Raw genomic sequence first — 19,206 nt, forward strand, 5'->3', positions numbered from 1 at the left:
TTCATCTGGGCTTGGGGAATATAACTGCAGTCAGAAGAGTGAAAAAGAGACCATGCCTACATCTCTTCATGGGTCACCTTCCAGTTTCGTCTAAACTGCTCATTTTAAAAAGAGCTCTCTTCACTCAGTTCTCTGGAAAGGTGGTTACCGCACGCATAATCTTTATGCTATGTTGACTGCATTGCATTGAAGTGAAAGATGAGTTCTAATAGAGGTGACTCTTCAGGCAGTTGGTCGTAAACTTCTTTTAAGTTTGGTGTACATGATGAAAAATGCTTTAATTTTCAAATCTTCCACAATACAATTGAGCTAAAACCTTAAAGAAACTGCTTGGAAACCTCTGCTACCACCCAAACAGGGGTCCCAAACCCCAGCGGCGGAGAATCAGTAACCTTCTGTGGCCTGTTAGGAACCTGGCCGCAGAGCAGAAGTGAGCTGCAGAGCACATACCTCGAGATTCGGCCTCCTGTGAGATCAGTAGAGGCCATAGATTCTCACAGGAGCCCGAAGCCTATTGTGAACTGCGCATGCGAGGGATCTAGGCTGCTCTCTCCCTCATGTGAGAATTCCAATCTAATGCCTGATGATCTGAGGTGGAAATAGGTTTCACTTGTTGATCCTTAAACTATATCCCCCTATTCCTAGCTCCTGGGTAGGGGAAAAACTGTCTTCCACAAAACTGGTCCCTGGTGCCAAAAAGTGTTGGGGACCACTGCACTGAAAGATGAACTCAGACTTTTTATATAAATATCTGTATCACAATTTGTTAAATCCACCGATTCTTCCTAAGACAATTCGAATTATTTGAGACTCCTGTGTAGAAGAAAACCGGTAGTTAAGTTTTAGGAAATAAAACTGCTAAACGCTTCCAGGTCTTAACAGAGTGATTTTCTGCATGCATTCCTGCTGCCGTGGGGAGGAGTTGCTCGATATCCTCACAGACATTGTGACTTTGGCTTTCTCTGGTTCCTGCTCTTTGGGGAGAGTAGGATGATCTGCTTGAAGACCCAGGGCAAGATTTGGAGACAGGCAGCAGGTGCTTGGGGAGCACTGTGCCCTGCGCGCGCAGAAGTAGGTTCCTACATCTGTAGTCTGGCTGGCTGTGATGTGCAGGGAGCTGTTCTTTTTGCTTCTCCAAACTGAAATGTCAGTCTTTTCTGCTTCTTCACTTCTCCACTCTTCACTAACATTATCAAAAAAACGGGATGTCCCCCAGGCCTTTGCTTATACCACTGTATATTGTTTAAAGTAGTTGAGGAATTGCAGTACGTGGTGAAGTCCTCTCCTTCTTGTACATGCTGGTACTGAGGAATTTGCATTATTTGTTGTCCATTCACTCTGTTTAGAAAGACAATGGGAAGCATCACATAAAATCAGAGTAGATATTTAGTCCCTGAGCTACGCGGGTCTCTCTCACTTCTCTTTTCTCTTTTTCCCTTTCTGTCCATGTTTCCCTTCCCATCTCCCTCAACCTTTATTCTTTCTGTCTCTTTCTCTCTGTTTCTCTCCCTTTCTCTTAATTCTTGTTTTTCAAACAGAAAGTCCATTCCCTGCCTGCAGATACTTCTCTATCCTGTTGGATTTATTCTCTGGAAGCAGTCAGGGATATCTCAAACTCACGTGACAATTGCATCCATAAGACCAACACTGATGTGATGAGTAGCATCTCCCTCTCCTTCCTCTTCATCCAACTGCTCCTAAATGGGTTGCCTGGTATAAGCTTCTTCCAGATCAATAGAAATAGTTGTGGTCTATTTTGGAAAGCAGATGTGTGCATTTTGGAAAGAAAGGGGAGGTGACTGCAAGTTAAGGAAACCAATCAGACCATTTTGCCCACCTACTTCAGAGGACAGTCTATGTTTGCCGATGCTGCCCCCTTGTGGCTGGACTCAAACATTGCTCATTTGACAACAGATTCTTTTCTTAATAAAGTTGCTTTGTAATTTAGGTGGTATGTATGTGTGTCAAGGATTGGAAGGAAAGAGCTTACTGATAGTGACATTGTTCAAGGGGAAGTAATTTGCCTCTTAAAATGGAGTCTGTGATTTAAAACTAGGGCATCCAAAGAAAAGAGAAAGTTCCATTTTGTGGCTTCCATCGTCATTAAGAATCACCTTGTGCCATGTAGCACGTGCTTGTAAATGTGTTAATGGGACATATTAGGTCACAGACATTTTAATAAATGTGGGAGACACTTGTGATTTATTGTTAGACAACCCATTACCTCAAAACAGAAGATAAGAAATACATATTTCTCTTTTGTCACCCAGATTTCCCTGGTAAACTATCCAATTTAGAAATCATATCTACCAGCCCACTATGTTACTTTTACATATGCCAGCAGTGATGAGGGAAGACATTAATATAATTAGAAAAAAGTCTTATCTAACAGATAATCAATTTCTATAGGAAGGCTTCCATAAACAAAACACTTGGATAAAGTAGCTTTCTGTTCTGATCTGGCTGAGAAACATCTACAGTGTGTGGTGGAAAAGGTTGGAAGAAAAAAACAGAAAGTAACTTAAAAAAGCTGCAGGCTCCCACAGAACTTCAGCCACACTTATCGCACTGTTTATACCTGTATAACCACTGATTAATTATCTGAGTTAGCCTTTTTGTACCTTGAAGGTGTGAACTGTATCATCTTCAAGAAATGCACTGTCTTATGTGGCAGCTACAAACCACATGAGGATACTTAAATTTAAATTAAATACAATTTAAAATTTAATTTCTCATGCACACTAGCCACATTTCAAGTGCTGAGTATTCATATGTGGCTAGTGTCTATGCAGATGCAGAACATTTTTGCTATCTTTGAAAATTCTATTGGACAGTACTGCTCTAGAATGTAGGGTCTATGAAAACAATGAATTTTGTCTCTTTGGTTTGCTGATGGATCACTAGTATAAACCTGATATGTGGTAAGCCCTCGATAAGTATTTGTCTATTATTCACCAACACGTCCTACTCTGATAGCTGGTAAATTGTGGATACTTTGGTGTTCGTTAAATGACAAAAAAAGTGTGTTTGTATATATATTGTGTCACAGTTTAAACTCAAAATGTTCCAAAAATATTAAAATATTTGAACCATATTCAATACCATATTCAAATGGTATTGGTTGACCATGTGACCTTCTATAAAACAATCAAGGTTTGGTTGTAGCTATTTAGAAATAGTACCTTTAGGAGATACTAGTTTCCTAGGGTTGTCGTAGCCAACAAACTTGGTGACTTGACAAAAATTTATTTTCTTTACAGCCCTAGAGGCTAGAAGTCTGAAATTAAGGTGTCAGCAGGGCCGTGCTCCCTCTGAACGCTCTAGGGGAGAATCCTTCCTCATCTCTTCCAGCCTCCGGTGGCTCCAGGCATCCCTTGGATGTGGCTGCATAACTGCAACCTCTACTGCTGTCTTTAGATGGCCTTCTCATCTGTGTGTTTCCTTTTTTTTTTTTTTTTTCTGAGACAGAGTCTCACTCTGTTACCCAGGCTGGAGTGCAATGGCTCACTGCAACCTCCGCCTCCCGGTTCCAAGCAATTCTCCTGCCTCAGCCTCCTGAGTAGTTGTGATTACAGATGTGCACAACCATGCCTGGCTAATTTTTGTATTTTCAGTAAAGACAGAGTTTCACCATGTTGGCCAGGCTAGTCTCGAACTCCTGACCTCAGGTGATTCGCCCGCCTCGGCCTCCCAAAGTGCTGTGATTACAGGCATGAACCAACGTGCCCGGCCTCATCTGTGTGTTTCTTAAAAGAACAGTTGTCATTGGATTTAGGGTCTACCTGAATAATCCAGGGTGATCTTATCTTAATATTCTTAACTCAATTACATTTGCAAAGACCCTTTTTCAAATAAGCCCACATTCACTATTTCTAGGGATTAGGACATGGACATATCTTCTGTCATCATTCAACCCACTGCAAGAAATCTAATGTCTTTAAAGTGTTGCCATGTAAATGTATTAACGGCGGAAATCTCAACAATTTGTGTAGGGTAAAAAGTGAATCAAAATCTGAATTACTGCATGAAATGGAAACAGACCAAGAAGCAGTTTTAGGATGTGCTGAAAAATGACAAATCTCGTGAATTAAGATAAATTTTTGAAATGCATGCCACTGGGATGCTTTTTTCCTCCTTAGGAATACTGGATTTGGATCTCATAATGAAGACAAAGTTAACAATTTTAAGGCCATAAGAACTCCTTCCCCATTCAAGAAGAGCAAGGAGTGTGGAAGGAGCACCTGTGGGGGCTTTAGAAATCCTCTTCCCTTCATCCAGGGCGGCAGCACTGGTGCAGTTTACGTAGGAGATGTAAACCAAGACAGAGGAATCTCGCCCAGGTCAAGCTTGCCCTTTCCCAACTTGCAGCATGGCCTCTCTTGTAGCCTCTCTCTAGATCTTATGGTTGGAAGTGGAAATTTACTAAAGGAAGAGAAGAGAAGCTGGCCATGCATTGGTTCAAGGAGTAAAAGAAATCTCTGCACTTTTAGACGGAATCTCTGCATTTCCTTGGAGGAAACATTTCCATTGAATATAAACATCTGATAGCTCTCAGTGGCAAATATTTTTGTCAAAACAGTTGTAAGAGAGGATCAGATTAAAAAATATCTATAATAAGATGTTATAAGTGTTATTCTATGAAATCTCAGATAAAAAATTAAAAATGCTGCCTGAATTGGGCCATAAAAGGTGAGTAGACCTGTGTGCATATTACAATGGGAAAAATATATTCTAGGAAAAGAGGACAGATTTAGGAAAGCCCTTAATATTCACATAAAGGGTTAGAATTTAAATATGCATATCATGTAAAAATATATTACATATATGAGAGAAGGATGGAAGATTAAAATAGAAGGTAAACGGGATTCTGTAGATGGCCTTGTTTTTTTTTTTTTTTTTTTTTTTTTTAAGACGGAGTCTTGCTCTGTCACTCAGGCTGAAGTGCAGTGGCATGATCTCAGCTCAGTGCAAGCTCCACCTCCTGGGTTCAAGCAATTCTCCTGTCTCAGCCTCTCGAGTAGCTGGGATTACAGAAGCATGCCACCACGCCTGGCTAATTTTTGTATTTTTAGTAGAGACAGGGTTTCACCATGTTGGTCAGGCTGGTCTCGAACTCCTGACCTCAAGTGATCCGCCTGTCTCAGCCTCACAAAGTGCTGGGATTACAGATATGAGCTACCACGCCTGACAAGCCTTGTATGTTTTAGTATAGAGTTCCAACTTTATAACTTCTAATGGTTCCTCATTATCCACAGGGAGGAAGGAAATGATCTTATTAGATACATTTTATAATGACTCTAGTTGCCATGTAGAAGTTAGATTCAAAGAGTTAAGACTAGAGGCAGGAAGACAATTAGGAAGCCATTGCAATCATCCAAGTGAGAGATGCTGAATGCCTGAATTAGGAAACCAGTAAGTAATATAGAAATAAAGAAACGGATATGAGCAGTATTTGGAAGTTCAAACTGACATGACCTTGATAATTACTGGACTATCAAGGTCGTGTGTTATGTTTCATTAGGACTCTGATACCTATCTGGCATAGGAGCATGTTTACTTAGTTAGCTCTTGTGGGAGGTAACTAAAAGATGCCCCCTAAAATCCTGCTTCTGATATTCATGCCCCTTTGTGTAGTTCCCCTTTCTCGAGCAGCGGAGTCTGGGCTGGTCTGACTCCTCAGTTTTTAATTATATTTACAGGAGGCCCTTTTTCCAAGCAATCTATTTCACATCTTATGGTTCTTATGTACGAGAACGCAGGAAATAATATTGTGGCAGTTCTGGCCTAAACATTGTGCAAATCACCAAGTAACTCTTCTGACTTTTTGTAATATTGAAGCCCTGAGCCACTTCAGGTAAGTTTGTAATTCTAGAGAGATCTTGAGGAGGAGACCACAATGGCAGAGGCCATGCGTAATGCGGAAAGCCCTGAGGAATAGTTGGGATGAGAGATGAGCCCAGCCTTCCCACATTCCCCACCAAAGCTCCAGGTACGGCAGTGAGCGCCCAGGGTTCTAGCCTGTGGGCAAGCCCCCCAGGAGGACTCCCTTTAGGCCAGTGGTGCCACTGACTACAAGGGAGCAGGAAGTAAGTCATGGAGATAGGAAAAATGGCACTTTGCTTTTGGCGGAGTTGTAGAATAGTTTTGTTATCCACAAGCCACAAAAGCTCTGGAGTGCAATGAAAATAGCCTGAGAACTTCTGTGAGAAAATCAACAATAAAAATGTAATTCCGCCTGATCTCGCTAGTCTCTACTAGCTTGACCTGAAGCATCTGCCGCCTCACCAAACTTCTTTCAAAGCCATCCTCAGGCTCAAACAAATGGCACACCTTGGTGGCAATGTGATCAGAGGTGGTCAAGAGCTCTGTGCTACCACAGCATTTAGGGAGCACGCATGTGGATTGCTCTCTGGTGGCTGGGGCCCCAAGTAACGCAATGTAGAGATCTGTGTCTCCTCATTTCTTAACATGGATTTTATATTTCACTCCACTCTTCATTCCATGTGGCTTTAAACCCAATGTGTACCCCAATGGTTCACGCCCTGTCTGTGTTCCCTGTAAAATAACTGGTGGAATTTAACATTGATTTCTTTCTAATTCCTCAGATCAGTTTTGGGAATCCAAAAGAGGACTGGAAAATTTTGTACATGCTTGCCTGGTTGGAAGATGCCAGCTTCATAAAGATATGGTATTGTATGACCGCACTGTGATTTCCATACTTCTGATATGGGTGGGATTAGATCTCATTCCCCATCAGGCTTTCAATGCAGGCAGAGTCTCTGCTGGTGCTGGACTCTAGACCATTTCAAGTGGAAGTGCCTCATCCTACTAATTTTAATGGCATGACTGCACACCATGTTCGACATTTTATGGAGACTTCAGGAGGCATTGTGTTGCGCCACACAGTCAAACCTCAGGTCAGGATTCATCTTTATTTTACCCAAGCCTTGGATTCTACCAATTGAGATAGTCTGCTCAAGATCATTGGCTGGAGATATTTGAAATTCTTCCTACTTTGATCTTTATGTCATTAATAATGGAGATGGTTTGGAACTGGTTTCCCACTCCCTACCAAGCCTGGAATGAAAGTGGACTGGTCTTTTGCAAAATTTTCTCCAGCAACACTTTGAAGTGCGGGTTGAATTGAACCATGTTTCTTCTGCACTCTGTGTCCAGCACCTTCCATTCTGATGATATAAAATCTTCAAAATAGTGTCACCAGCCACTTCCTAATCTCGATAGTCAAATAGATTCATTACTTCACCTTGTGGAATAAATTCTGAAAAACTATTTCTCTCTGTATGTATTGGAGATCTCTAAAGGGTCCAGGCCCTGAGCGAGATTTGTGACTGTATTAATTCATCATCATTGATCCTCAAAATGTATCAGCTTTTTTCCTAAATATGTGATAATAACAACAATGAGATTTTTAAAAAACATAAATCCAGAAAAGAGAGAGAAAGTGCAATAGCAGCATATTAGGAAACTGGACAGGAGCTGGATAAATAATTATTAATGTAGCTGTTCAGAGAAAGTTGAAATTCTAGCGTTTAGATGAGGAAGCCCAGAAACAAGTTACTTCATCTTAACAACCCCCAAGAAAGCTCGGAATTATACGCCTCTAGAGTACCAATGGGACCTTAAACTGGTGGGTTGTCTGGAAACCTGCAAAAGGAGCAGAGCACCAAACACTCAGCCTGCTGAATACACCTGGAAATTACAAATGAAGAGACTTCGATAATAGAGTTCAGTGACTCTTCCAATATCATAATCGTGGTACAACTGGGGGATAGACCACGTTAATAGTGAAACTCCTTCATCAGTGCTCCTTTATAATATTATGAGTGATATTTAAAGATGAAAATAGCCACATGTGAGAAGAAATAAAAATACAAATGTTCCTGTAGGGGGAAAGTTGAACTAAAGCAAAACCAAAATCCCCAATGGATTAAAGGAGGCAGCATCACCTGTTCTGGTATTAAACATGTGTATTTCCATGCCAGGTGTGTGAGGAAGGGGCATGCCGACATGCTCCATTTGTGCTGTGATAAAATATAATAGAAGAATTTGTTTTCAGGACATAGCAACAATGAGGGGATAAATGTTACTGTTATTTACTCAGATTATTTTAGATAGATTTGAGTAACTATTGGGTTCTTTCAGAATCATGCCAAAAGAGATCATGCCAATGAGTCCAAAGAATCATGCCAATGGGTCTGACTCCATGACGTGGTTAATGTGTTGTTGGGAGCTGGGGTTAGTATTGTTTAGTAACAGCCCAGTTACCAGGGCATGTGTTACGCTTCATTAGCACTCTGACATCTGTCTGTCATAAGGAATATGTTTACTTAATTAGTTCTTGTGGTAGTTAGCTATGATCACTAGCATGCTTATTTTTCCATGTTAGCATAATCCTCTTGAAAACAAAATCTGTAATTCAACGGATTTGTCTTTTCCATCCTACTCATGGTTCTTTGCCAATGCTGGTAATAGTGCAACACCAGACACAGGTTTGCGTATGGGCTGCAGGTGCCTGAACAGCACTGTGCAAAGGCACAGAGGTATGTGGCTGAGTCTTCAGGCTGGGATCCTTTGATGTACAAATAGCTGTAACCCTCCTTGGTATTAAGAGTGACACTTACTCGTCCTTTCTTCTTTTCATCCCCATTTAAAGTCATTACAAACAAGGCCTTGGGGATTTTTGCAGTTTCCCATCTGTACCAGTGCAAGGCATAAAAATTGCTGGAAGGGAAGCTGCAGGTGAAGTTGGTGCTGTCTCCCTCCTGAACATGCAGTGACTGGGGACTTTGTTCCACGTTCAGGATGCTGCTCACGCCTGTTTTATTAAAAAGAGTCAGACATAGAAATAGGTCTCTCTACAGGGTTTGCATTTTCTTCACACATCCCCCAGATAAAACCTAGAGTGTCTGACTGCATCCTCCTCTTTCCTCATCATCACCCCAGACTAAGAACGTCTCCTGTAACTCCTGGACTTACAGTCAAGATGAAGCCAGAGGATTAGTAATGGGGCTGCCAAAGGATTCTTCTCCATGTTTCCAGCTCACGTACCCTCAGCAGAAGAACGTTTTGCAGTCAAAATCTGTGGAAATATTCTGCTTCAGAAAACAGGATTCTGCATCTGGTTGCCTAGCCAATCAGAGACCAGCTCCTATAAATGTCCTTGAAACACTCTGCCCTATTTTCAGTTTCCTGTGGTTCACAAAGAGGGGTCGAAGTAACTGCTTTCTTCAGGCCAACTTCATAAACTTTGAGGAAATCCCCCATGAGTCTGGAACACAAAGATAATTGACAACCTTTCAGAAGTGCGCTGCCTAACTGTGGACCGCTACTATTCAAATTCAGAGGGAGTTACAAGTGGGATGGCAATTTGTGGCAGGAAAAGCACTTTTCTTTGAATCTTCAAACATTGAAAAACAACTTTTGAATCCCCCTCAAATTATAAATGTGTGCACATCTAAACTACCTTTTTCTTTATCTACATTATTTAACAAGAAAGTCACGCAATAGAGACATTACTGTTTCCAATTTACAAACATAAAATAACCCAAAGCTCAAGGAGATTGAATAATTCACTCAAGGAGATTGAATAATTCACTCAAGGTCAATTACCTAAGTGGCATATTAAGAATTAGAACATATATCTGTCTAGCTCTAGACTTTATAATATTTGGAATCTGATATGCCACCTACATTTGTGATGCACTATGAATGTTTTACATGTTAGATATGCTCTAAAAATAATGGAAGTCTAATTTGTGGATATTCTTTATAATGGCTAAAAAATGAGAACAACCCAAATGTCCATCAGCTGGTGAATGAATAAGCAAAATGCAGCATATTCATACAAGATATGAATGATAATTGACAACAAAAATAAATCAAGAATAAATAAATAAAATAAATAAGCAAAAATGAAATAAATAAAATAAAACATCTAATATGTGCTACAACACAGATGAGTCTCAAAAACACTGTTTTAAGAAAAAGAAGCCAGACACAAAAGATTACGTATTGAGTGATTCCATTTATATGAAATGTTCAGAAAAGGAATATTATCTATAAAGACATAAGCTGGTTGTCTGGGGCCAGAGTTGGGTTAGAGATTAACTATAGTTTGGCATGAGGGATCTTTCCAGAGTGTTGAAAAGTATTTACAAATAGATTATGGTAATGGTTTCATAAATCAGTTATTAATTAAAAATCATTGAACCATACATTCAAAATGGATGAATTTATGGAATGTAAACATACTCCAATAAACTTGTTTAAAAGTAAATAAGAATCGTGCTGTCTTGCTTCTGTCACAGTCCAGATATAATGTTAGTTTGATTCAATATACATGTAGTTTTTAAACAGTAATTTTTGTGCTTTGAATTTTCCTAGGAGCTCTGAGGAATTAAAAATTACAAAGCTATAGCCTCATCTACGGGAGAGGAAAAGAAAGAAAAAAAATTACAAAGCAACATTCCCTGTTTGCTGTGAGCCCAAAATATAATTGGAGAAGTAAGATACATCCAAGGAAAATTTAATAGTATAAGAGAGCATTAATTAATTTTTTCAGAATATAAATTCAACCTCTAGGTATTTTGTGTATGAAGTGAACCTTTCCAGTGAACAACTGAAATAAGAAAAGGAAACAGCATGGGGTTTGTAGTAATATCAGGGGACAGCACTTTCCACATACATTTAAATCATGTTCTAAAAAATTAGAACAGGATTAGAACGTATCTCAATGGTTAACTTCTAGCTTTCCTTCCCAGGAAAGGAGATAAAGGTATGGGTGGTAAAGGAAATCCTGGAAGCCTCAATAACGAATCCTAGTTCAGAAGCATGAGGACTAGAGTTAGGGATGGTTGCTAGACAAAAAAGCCATTCTTTTTTTTTTTTTTTTAATTATACTTTAAGTTCTGGGGTACATGTGCAGAATGTCCAGTTTTGTTACATAGGTATATACATGCCCTGGTGATTTGCTGCACCCGTCAACCTGTCACCTACATAAGGTATTTCTCCTAATGTTATCCCTTCCCTAGTCCCCCAGCCCCCGACAGACCCCAGTGTGTGATGTTCCCCTCCCTGTGTCCATGTGTTCTCATTGTTCAACTCCCACTGACGAGTGAGAACATGCAGTGTTTGGTTTTCTGGTCTTGTGATAGTTTGCTGAGAATGATGGTTTCAAGCCTCATTCATGTCCCTGTCGAGGACATAAACTCATACTTTTTTATGGCTGCATAGTATTCCACGGTGTATATGTGCCACATTTTCTTAATCCAGTCTATCACTGATGGACATTTGGGTTGGTTCTAAGTCTTTGCTGTAGACAAACAAGACATTCTAATCAAGGTAGTTTCTTCTCCAGATCACAGCATTCAGATAACTTCATCTTAGGCAAGTGAAGGCATAGCCACAATCACTCAGAAAGCCTACATGCTGTGGAGCTCATTTCTGGGGAGAATACTGATCCACTGATAAATTCACCCACATCTTGGAGGAGCAGTGTCCAGACCAAGAAGGGCATACGTCTAACGGCAGCGAGAATTCCTCTATCTATAATAGTAGGACAGACTCCTACAAGGTAGAGCCACACATTTGACCTGAGGTAAAGGCCAAGCCTGTTGGCAACTAAATACGGCCTTACAGGGAAAGTAAACAGTGAGATTCTCTTTCTGGAAGAGTGCATGATCCTAGTTTCCTTCCTCCCCACTTTGGCCGCAGGACAACTCAACTAGTAATATCAAGCTTTATCATTCTTAACAGCCTAATATATCAAGGGAGGATTCTAAATTCACTCACCCTGATAGTAAAGGGAAACAAGGTCAATTTACTTTCTCTGTTTTGAGCAAATAGTAGGCCTGTATATCTACTCTAATGTAAGGAGTGTGTGTGTGTGCACAGAATTTTTTAAAACATAGAAATATATACATATACATGAGTCCTCTGAAAAACTTTTGCAACATAAAAGATAAGATGCATGCACTACAGAGAAAAATGCCTCAAAGTTTTTTCCACCTCATCTCCCCAGTGAGTAAAGTGAGGGATTGATAGATAAAATTTTTAGTAAGATTATTTATTAATTCCCCCAAAGTGTAAAAGTAAACCAATGTAGATAAACCAAAGCTAGTATTCAACTATTTAGCACTTACATATTTAAATATTACATTAAGAAAGTTATGGGACGAAATCTTGACAATTCTGGATAAATAACACAAACATAAATCCAGCTTAAACTTGTATATTAATATTTGATTTGCATGGACTCTGGACATAATTTTACCTTTTGTGCATTCATTCAACAAACATATATTGAGTGTGTCTCCAGTGTGCTAGGCATTGTTCCAGGCATAGAGAACATGGTAGTGAAGAGATAGAAAAGGGGCTAGAGTGCAGGGAGAAGAAATTAAATAAGTAGTTTTACAAAATAAGATAATTCTATACAGTGAGAAGCTCTATAAAGACAGTATAACACTGTAATGAGTTAGAGAGTTATTCTTGGGTTGAGAAAAGAAATCTTCTCTAAATAAGGTATGGAGGGAAGGCTCATCTCTGACACTTTGTGATGCTAGGCAAGACATTTAATCTCTCTCATATTCAATTTCCTTTTCTGTAAGTCACCAGTAGCTTTTTGTTGGTACTGGGCTAAGCATTGGCATTTGTCATTTTATTTATTTCTCAAAATAACCCTTTGTAGTAAGTACTATCGATATCCACATTGTAGGGATAAGGAAATTGAAGCATTAAAGTTATTAAGTGATTTGCTTAAGATAATTCAACCAATGAGTGGTAGGTCCAGAAATCCAATCCAAGCCTATGTAATGGTTATGCCATTACATTATAAGTAATGGAAAAAACAGAAATTACTTTTTCACCAACTGAATAATCATCTAGTTCGATAATTTCTGTACCAGATGCATTCAATATAGAAAATATTGGGGGATTGGGAGGCACCATCTGAAATTGCAGTACAGTCTATCTACAAGATAAAATTCAGTATTTTTCCGAGGGGCATTTTGCAATTTGCATAGCATATTTTATGTACTATAATAAATATCCATGTTCTATCACGTTTCTTACTGTTAGCGGGAAATCAGTCGCATTATGGTGCTGTATTGGGAGGTTGGGAGGTATATGATAAGACGGAGAGAGCATGCTATACAGTGTTCCCTACAATGGCTTATTTTTATCCATCATTGACTCTTGTTCTCACTTCTTAGGATATTTCTATATTACAGTAAAAGACAGAGCAGTAGGCAAACTCTCACTTCATAGAGAAAAACTTCCCACCTTGTGCAATAATGCCAACCTTTGTTGCCAAGGTATTCTATTAGCCTAAACCAGCCCTAAACCATTTTTTTTTAATGAAATAAAAAAAAAATCACAGCCAGTTCTGCTGAATCCTATCTCACGTGATCACTACAATGGGAAGGTTACTGACATTGGTTCAGAAATGTTAGCTCCTGTTGCAACCAGGCTTCACCATAGCTTAGCCCATGAACACTGGAGGGCAGCAGGGAGGCCACGTAAACCTCACCAAATAGTTTAGCGGGACACCAGGTGGCAGTGCTTCAGAACTTGGTGCTTTAGTTCTCAATGCATGGAATATGCTAGAGCCTGATTCTCAAAAAGGAAAATATAATAGAAAGATTTCGATAAAGGCTTCACAAGGTGGCGAACTTTGTGTAAAGACGTAGAGGAGTTCAGAGGTACACCATGAAGTCTGGTGGGGGTATAGCATTGCAGGCATAGTGGGCAAAGGCCTTGATATGGAAGCCCGCTTGGAGTGTTTAAGGAATAGTATCTCATCTTTCCCTCTACCCTCTTGCGCTTCATAGCACACTACTGTAGAAGAGACTCACTGAGACATTCAGCACTCTTAAATGCTTAGTTGATTATTTCCTCCATCTGTTGATCCTGAGGCAATTTGTGCCTAGGTTTGGCATCTTGTCATCCTCACTGAGAAAGCCAATGCTGCTGCTTTGGGGCTGTTTGCTTCTCCATAGTCCAAACTTTGCTTTATAGGAGCCCTTTAAGATGTTACACCCTGCTTGACTTTAGTTAGAGATGCTTTTCAAAGTTAGGAAAAGTTGTGTCTCATTTCCCAAATATGAAAAACTGGAACACTAAAACCTATCTCGTAGGGTGTACGATGCTTAAATTAGGTAATGAATTTGAAATGTATAAATAGTGCCTGACATATAGTATGGCCAATGGATATCAACTTTCTTCTTTCCTAGTAAAACCTGCTTTTCCTTCAGTGTTCAGTCTGAACCTGTTACTAGCACTGCTTCATTGAGATGTGGTTCAATGATGGGAGTGTTAAAAGAAAAACTTTAGACAAATTAAATTTTACGGAGTTTAATTGAGCAAAGAACGATTAGAGATTCAGGCAGCCCCCCACTAGACCAGAACAGATTCAGAGAGACTCTGGCACTGCCACATGGTCAAAGAATATTTATGGACAGAAAAAGTAAAGTGACTTATAGAAAAAGGAAGTAAGGTGCAGAAACAGATGGATTGGTTAAAGCTTGGCATTTGCCTTATTTGAATGTGATTTGAACCGTTGGCCACCTAAGGCCAAAACTTAGGGATTTGTAGAGAGTAGACTGCAGCCTGTTTATGCATCCTGTTAGGTTACGGGGCACTGTGTATGGAGCAACCTTTGCCCTGAGCTTAAAATAAATCAGGAGGCAGCTTTAGGCTAAACTTAATTTAACAGAAGTTTCTAGAAAACCTACTTGGCCATCTCTTCCCCTGGGAGTAGTCACTATTTTTCATTATCCTCTCGTGGTCATTTCCTCCTGGCTACATTAATACAATTGTGGTGCTGAAGGGGCACAGGAGGATCACTCAGTGGGTTTCATTTTCATTTTCCTAATGAGTAATTATATTAAGTGCTTTTAATGTATGCTTATTACTATTAGATATCATATTTCTGAAATATCTCTTCAAGTTTTGGCCATTTGTATTGTATTATCATTGCTTATTGACTTGTACAAGTTTTTTATGTATTCTGCATTTGAATCTTTTTCAGAAATATGTCAATGTAAATATAACTTTCCAATCTGTGTACTGACTTTCCACCTTTTTAACAATGATTTTTGACAAAGGGTTTAAAAATTAGACTCTTATGTTCATGGGAAGCTAGCTAGAGAGGTTTTTTTTGTTTGTTTTATAAGTACTTTAAAAATACTTTTTTCCTCTTTAGCTTCTGTCGATTTTGATGAGAATTCAGCAAGCATTCTTAAAGACATTTCCCAGAACATGATATATCAACTTTCTCTGGCTGCTGGCAAGTTTTGCTTTGTTTTATTCCACCTAGACATTCCGAATATGGACTTTCCTTCCACATCTGCAGTGCTTCGGGCAAAATCACAGTGGTGGACTTAGAGAATTCCTTACTCAACTTTATGGCATTCTGTATAGCATTGCTCCTGACCAAGGAGCTTGTTTTATAGAAAGTCAAGTGTACCAGTGGAGGTGCTTGCTGAATACAAACAGGTTATGAAATGGGTAATGGAAGAGATAGTTATGGAAACCAGCTACAACCATGAGATCATTTGTGGATAAAAAGACCATACTGTTATAAACATTTCCTTTTCATTGTGATATGAAAATATTAAAATACATGTTAACCATTTTTTACTCTCCTCCCATTTGTCTATACATAATAGTGAAAGATATGTGAATAAGTTAATCACATATCTTGTTAAATGTCAGAAGCTAAACTACAGGATATCAACGGGAGAGCGTGACTCAGCTAGAAGAGGAGAAGGGCCATCACCCGAGATGAATAAATGGCTTTGTAATTCTCTTTGGTGGGAGTTAGGAGTATTGTGGTTGAGTGAAGAATAAGTGGCATGTAAGTGGCATGCTTTTTAAAATTGTCTTTATTTGAAAGCTAAGTGTTATGAAAAGAGGTGCATACGGATGTCAAGTTTACAAGGTAGGGGTATTGTGGTAACTTCGTACTGTCTCATCGTAACTACCTGGAAATATATTTCTAAGAAAATCCTTCCCTATATTATTCTCTATTAAGTTGAAAAAAATTGTGCAAGACAGGTGCCAGGCTCCAGGAACGGTGGCAACTCACACATGTTGCTACTGATCTGCTAACTCATCTTATTGTTGATTCACAACTCCCCCACTGCCCCCAGGTCCTCTTTCAGCTTCTCTTTTTCTTGGGCCAAGTCCCCAGGGAACAAGATAGCAAATAACACCATTTCTTCTGAAGGTCACCAACACTATGAGATTGAAGGAGGTAAGAGACAAGTTTTAGTTTGTCCTCATGGGTTCCACCTGTCACCATGGGTTCCAAAATGTCTTTACAAATCAGTTTTTGCATGCTCTTGTCCACATTCAACTCTCCTTCCCAAATGTGAATCTAGTTGACCTAGAGTAAATTCAGGCTCAATACTAGATGCAAAGACAATAGCTTTGCGTAGGAGTAAAAAGAGCAGATTATGGCATTGTATCATATAGAAATCTGGCATGCTTATCATGACTTTATTTTACAAATAAAAAACATGCCCAGCCACAGAATTTAACAAGTGAGATTGAATACTTTGGATCAATGGGATAGAAATGTCTTGATATCGGATGAATTCTGGGACACATGATCACAAAAATTACTATTCTACTTGTAGAGGCGTAAGATAGATAATACGATCCTCTTCAGCCTAGTAAATAAAACTCAATGTCAGATTTTGAAAATATTACATTTTATTCCTGTTATAATTTCATAAAAACATAAACAACTAAGTAACTTGTGAGAACCACCAGCTCCAGCAATTGCATGAGGTCTAATCCTTATAATTAATCTTATTCTACATCTTTCATGATGGTTCTGCTTCCCTGATTGTACCCTAATTGACATAAAGCCTAAGAGGAAAGGGCTAAGGAAATGATTTTTATTATGATTCAAGATAACTAGACCCAGATTTTTGCTGTGAGCATCGTTAAGTGAAACTGCCACTTTAATTTATTATGTGGAAGTCTTTCCAACTTTAGACAACTTTACACGTTTTCCGTATGATCTATTTTCAGTAAAAATTAAAGTATTAGAAGCAGTTGCTCTGAACACCTGTTTCCAAATGAGATAGAAGGAGGTTTTACTTAGAATTAACTCATCTGATCCAGACCACAGATTAAATCCACAGACCACAGTCACTACCCTCTCTTGCCTGAGATCTGCAGGTGTGCACTTCAAATCGGCTCCTGTAGCAAAGGATGCATAGTAGAGGGTTCTCTTGTCGAGCCCTAGGGTTTTTGTTTTGCTTTTACTATCACTTCAAACACTGTGAGTTCCCAGAGAGCACAGAAGTACGTTGCTGAGTCTTCTAGCTGTAAGGCTGAAATGGTTAAGGCGATGGAGCTAGCTGCTTTCTCGAAGTTGACAGAATAGCGACCATTTCTTGCATTCTGTTCAGAAGAACCCTGGCGAATAAGGAAAATCATCTCTTTGCCAGGAAATTGCTTGTACCACAAAAGGTAATATGACCACGAACTTGTTTCATACTGGCAGTTCAGGGTGACTGCTTTCCCCACTGGCATGGATACTGATGACTGGGCTTGAGTAACCTTCTGGGCCACACTGAATCCTGTGGGAAAAAAATCAGAAAACAGAGCTGATCCTTTGATAGAGTGAATATCGTAGGAACTAGACTAATTTAGGACCCAGAGACAAACCAAACTAAAATCATAGTATGCTCGCCTTTTTCCAATTTCTCCTTTCCTCCTCAAATCCATGAGAAACACCACATGTCTGTTTGTAATCCTTCCATCCTTAACATTTTTACCCACATTTGGAACCATCCATACCAGAGTAGCTGAAGGCCACAAATATGCACAGCAAGCTGGAGAACAGCATGTGGCATGTAGCTCTCTGCACAAATGTGAGTTGTGCTGCCTGACGCTCCAAGTTCAGTACCCACAAGGGCCCTGTGGTGTGCATACGTAGTTCCTGAGTTCTGATGCTATCTCCCCAAACAGGAAATTGAGTCTCATGTTCATAGACTACATGGCTATGCAGGAAATGAGGAAAATGTCACAGTTCACCGAATCTTTACTTTGTCTAGTTATTAACACATAGTCATTAGGATAGACAGAACCTAGAAAACGGATATAAGAAAAGCAATTTGTATTGAGGGTTGTAGCTGAGGGGAACTGCAGTTGAACCAGTTGACATACATTGATAATATTCATTTAGCATATATTTACTTTTTGCCATCAGAAATGAATTAAATTTAAAAGAAAAATACTCAGATATTTGACTTTCTCTGTGAAAGGCAGTCCTATTCTAAACAATTACTGCATCTCTTTCTTCCTCCTTACTGAGTTCTAGGGCCCTAGTTAAGTTCTGTAATAAGTAAAGCTACTTCAAAATCAAATGATAAAAATAAGTCCTTCTTGACTTTCCTGGAAGCTGCTCAGTTGTTTGATTTTTTATGAAATTAGAATAGGAATAAAATGTAATCATTTCAAAATCTGACACTAAGTTTTATTTACTAGACTGAGGAGAATCAGTATATTCAGTCCATTGCCTTCACAAGTAGAATTGTACTGCCTAGATCATGTGTCCTAGAATTGTCCTGACATCACATTTTCTATCCCATTGATCCAAAGTATTCAGTCTCACTTGTTACATTCTGTGGCTGGGCATTTTTAAAAATTTTAATGATAAGCATAAGATATTGTTTGTCATGATAAGCATACAAGATCTCTCTGTGATACAATGCTATAATATACTCCCACAGAACGTGTTATCTGAAGGTTGCAAGAACTTCATGCATGTGAATACCACAGAAGTTGGTGGCTGAATTTTTTATATTCTGTTATGTGATTGTATGGAATTTAGATGTTAATCCTCCATGTGATTTCATTGTCTTTTTTAAAATTTTAAATTGAAAAATTTTTATTTTAGAGTTGGGGTCTCTCTCTGTCACCCAGACTGAAGTGCAGTGGCACGGTCATAACTCATTGCAGCCTGGAACTCCTAGGCTCAAGTAATCTTGTCACTTCAGTCTCTCAAATGGCTAGGACTCCAGTTGTGAGCTACCAGGCCTGGCTAATTTTTTATTTCATTTTGTAGAGATGGAGTCTCTCTACGTTGCCCAGACTGGTCTCAAACTCCTGGCCTCAAGTGATCTTATCTTGGTTTCCCAAAGTCCTGGGATTTTATGTGTGAACCCAGCC

General features: G+C 39.2%; 2 gene segments (V, D, J or C); both read right to left on the bottom strand.

The window, feature by feature from the left end:
- Positions 1-663: 663 nt before the first annotated feature.
- Positions 664-8,732, bottom strand: LOC108587069. The segment is given in 3 exon segments: positions 664-1,338; positions 1,617-1,751; positions 8,643-8,732. Coding segments are annotated over 3 exon segments (641 nt in total).
- Positions 8,733-16,711: 7,979 nt separating this feature from the next.
- On the bottom strand, positions 16,712-18,007 carry LOC110743864. The segment is given in 2 exon segments: positions 16,712-17,612; positions 17,833-18,007. Coding segments are annotated over 2 exon segments (474 nt in total).
- Between the last annotated feature and the right edge of the window lie 1,199 nt (positions 18,008-19,206).

This window comes from Papio anubis, chromosome 7, assembly GCF_008728515.1.
Source record: "Papio anubis isolate 15944 chromosome 7, Panubis1.0, whole genome shotgun sequence".
Lineage (NCBI taxonomy): Eukaryota > Metazoa > Chordata > Mammalia > Primates > Cercopithecidae > Papio > Papio anubis.